Below are 652 nucleotides of genomic sequence, written 5' to 3' on the forward strand. Positions count from 1 at the left end.
CACTTTTACTTTTTTCCTCCACTTGTACCGGTGGGTGTCGCGTGGAGACACAGGCGTCTGTCTGGTCTTCCTCTGGCTCTCGATCCAGAATATTTAATGCTGTATGCTCTCGGAGCTGGACGGTTTGAGGGCATCCGCGTGATGTGTCCGAACCACTTGACCTTTTGTTTTTCAATGTGTGGTAGGACTGGTGTTGCTCCTACAGTGTCCCTTATGAATTTATTTATTATTAAAATTTTAAAAATAAATGTGTGAACAATTTTACTTTTTTACTTCTCTTCAGGATGAGTGACCTGTTTTGACTACACCCTCTGATCTCCCGGGCTGCTTTACCACCATGGCGGGTCCTAAAGGAGACTTTGACTCTCCTCTGTCCCGTTATGGTGCGCGGAAGCGAGACCTGGACAGCTCCATGTTGGAATATTCGCATCGCATGCGAGACATCAACGCCACAAGGGGAGGTTTGTACCGCTACGAGGGTCGGCTGCAACACGACAGTCCCACGCTAGGGTCGTCTAAGAGTCCTGTTGCTGCTTTTGGTAAGATTTTTGTAGGCTCTATTGATTAGAGAGTTTGTGTGTGTGTGTGTGTGTGTGTGTGTGTGTGTGTATGTGTGTGTGCGTGTGTGTGTGTGTATGTGTGTGTGTGTGAG

The 652-nt window shown here is 47.5% G+C and overlaps 1 protein-coding gene across 1 annotated transcript in view; it reads left to right on the plus strand.

The window, feature by feature from the left end:
• The first annotated feature begins 233 nt into the window (after positions 1-233).
• LOC101847566 overlaps positions 234-652 on the plus strand; it is a 3,602-nt gene continuing 3,183 nt past the window's right edge. The window contains exon 1 of the mRNA XM_005094182.2: positions 234-539. Within this exon, the coding sequence (XP_005094239.1) occupies positions 338-539 (202 nt within the window). The 5' untranslated portion in view covers positions 234-337. The remainder of the gene's footprint in view (positions 540-652) is intronic.

The sequence above is a fragment of the Aplysia californica genome, unplaced genomic scaffold, assembly GCF_000002075.1.
Source record: "Aplysia californica isolate F4 #8 unplaced genomic scaffold, AplCal3.0 scaffold00077, whole genome shotgun sequence".
Taxonomy (NCBI): domain Eukaryota; kingdom Metazoa; phylum Mollusca; class Gastropoda; order Aplysiida; family Aplysiidae; genus Aplysia; species Aplysia californica.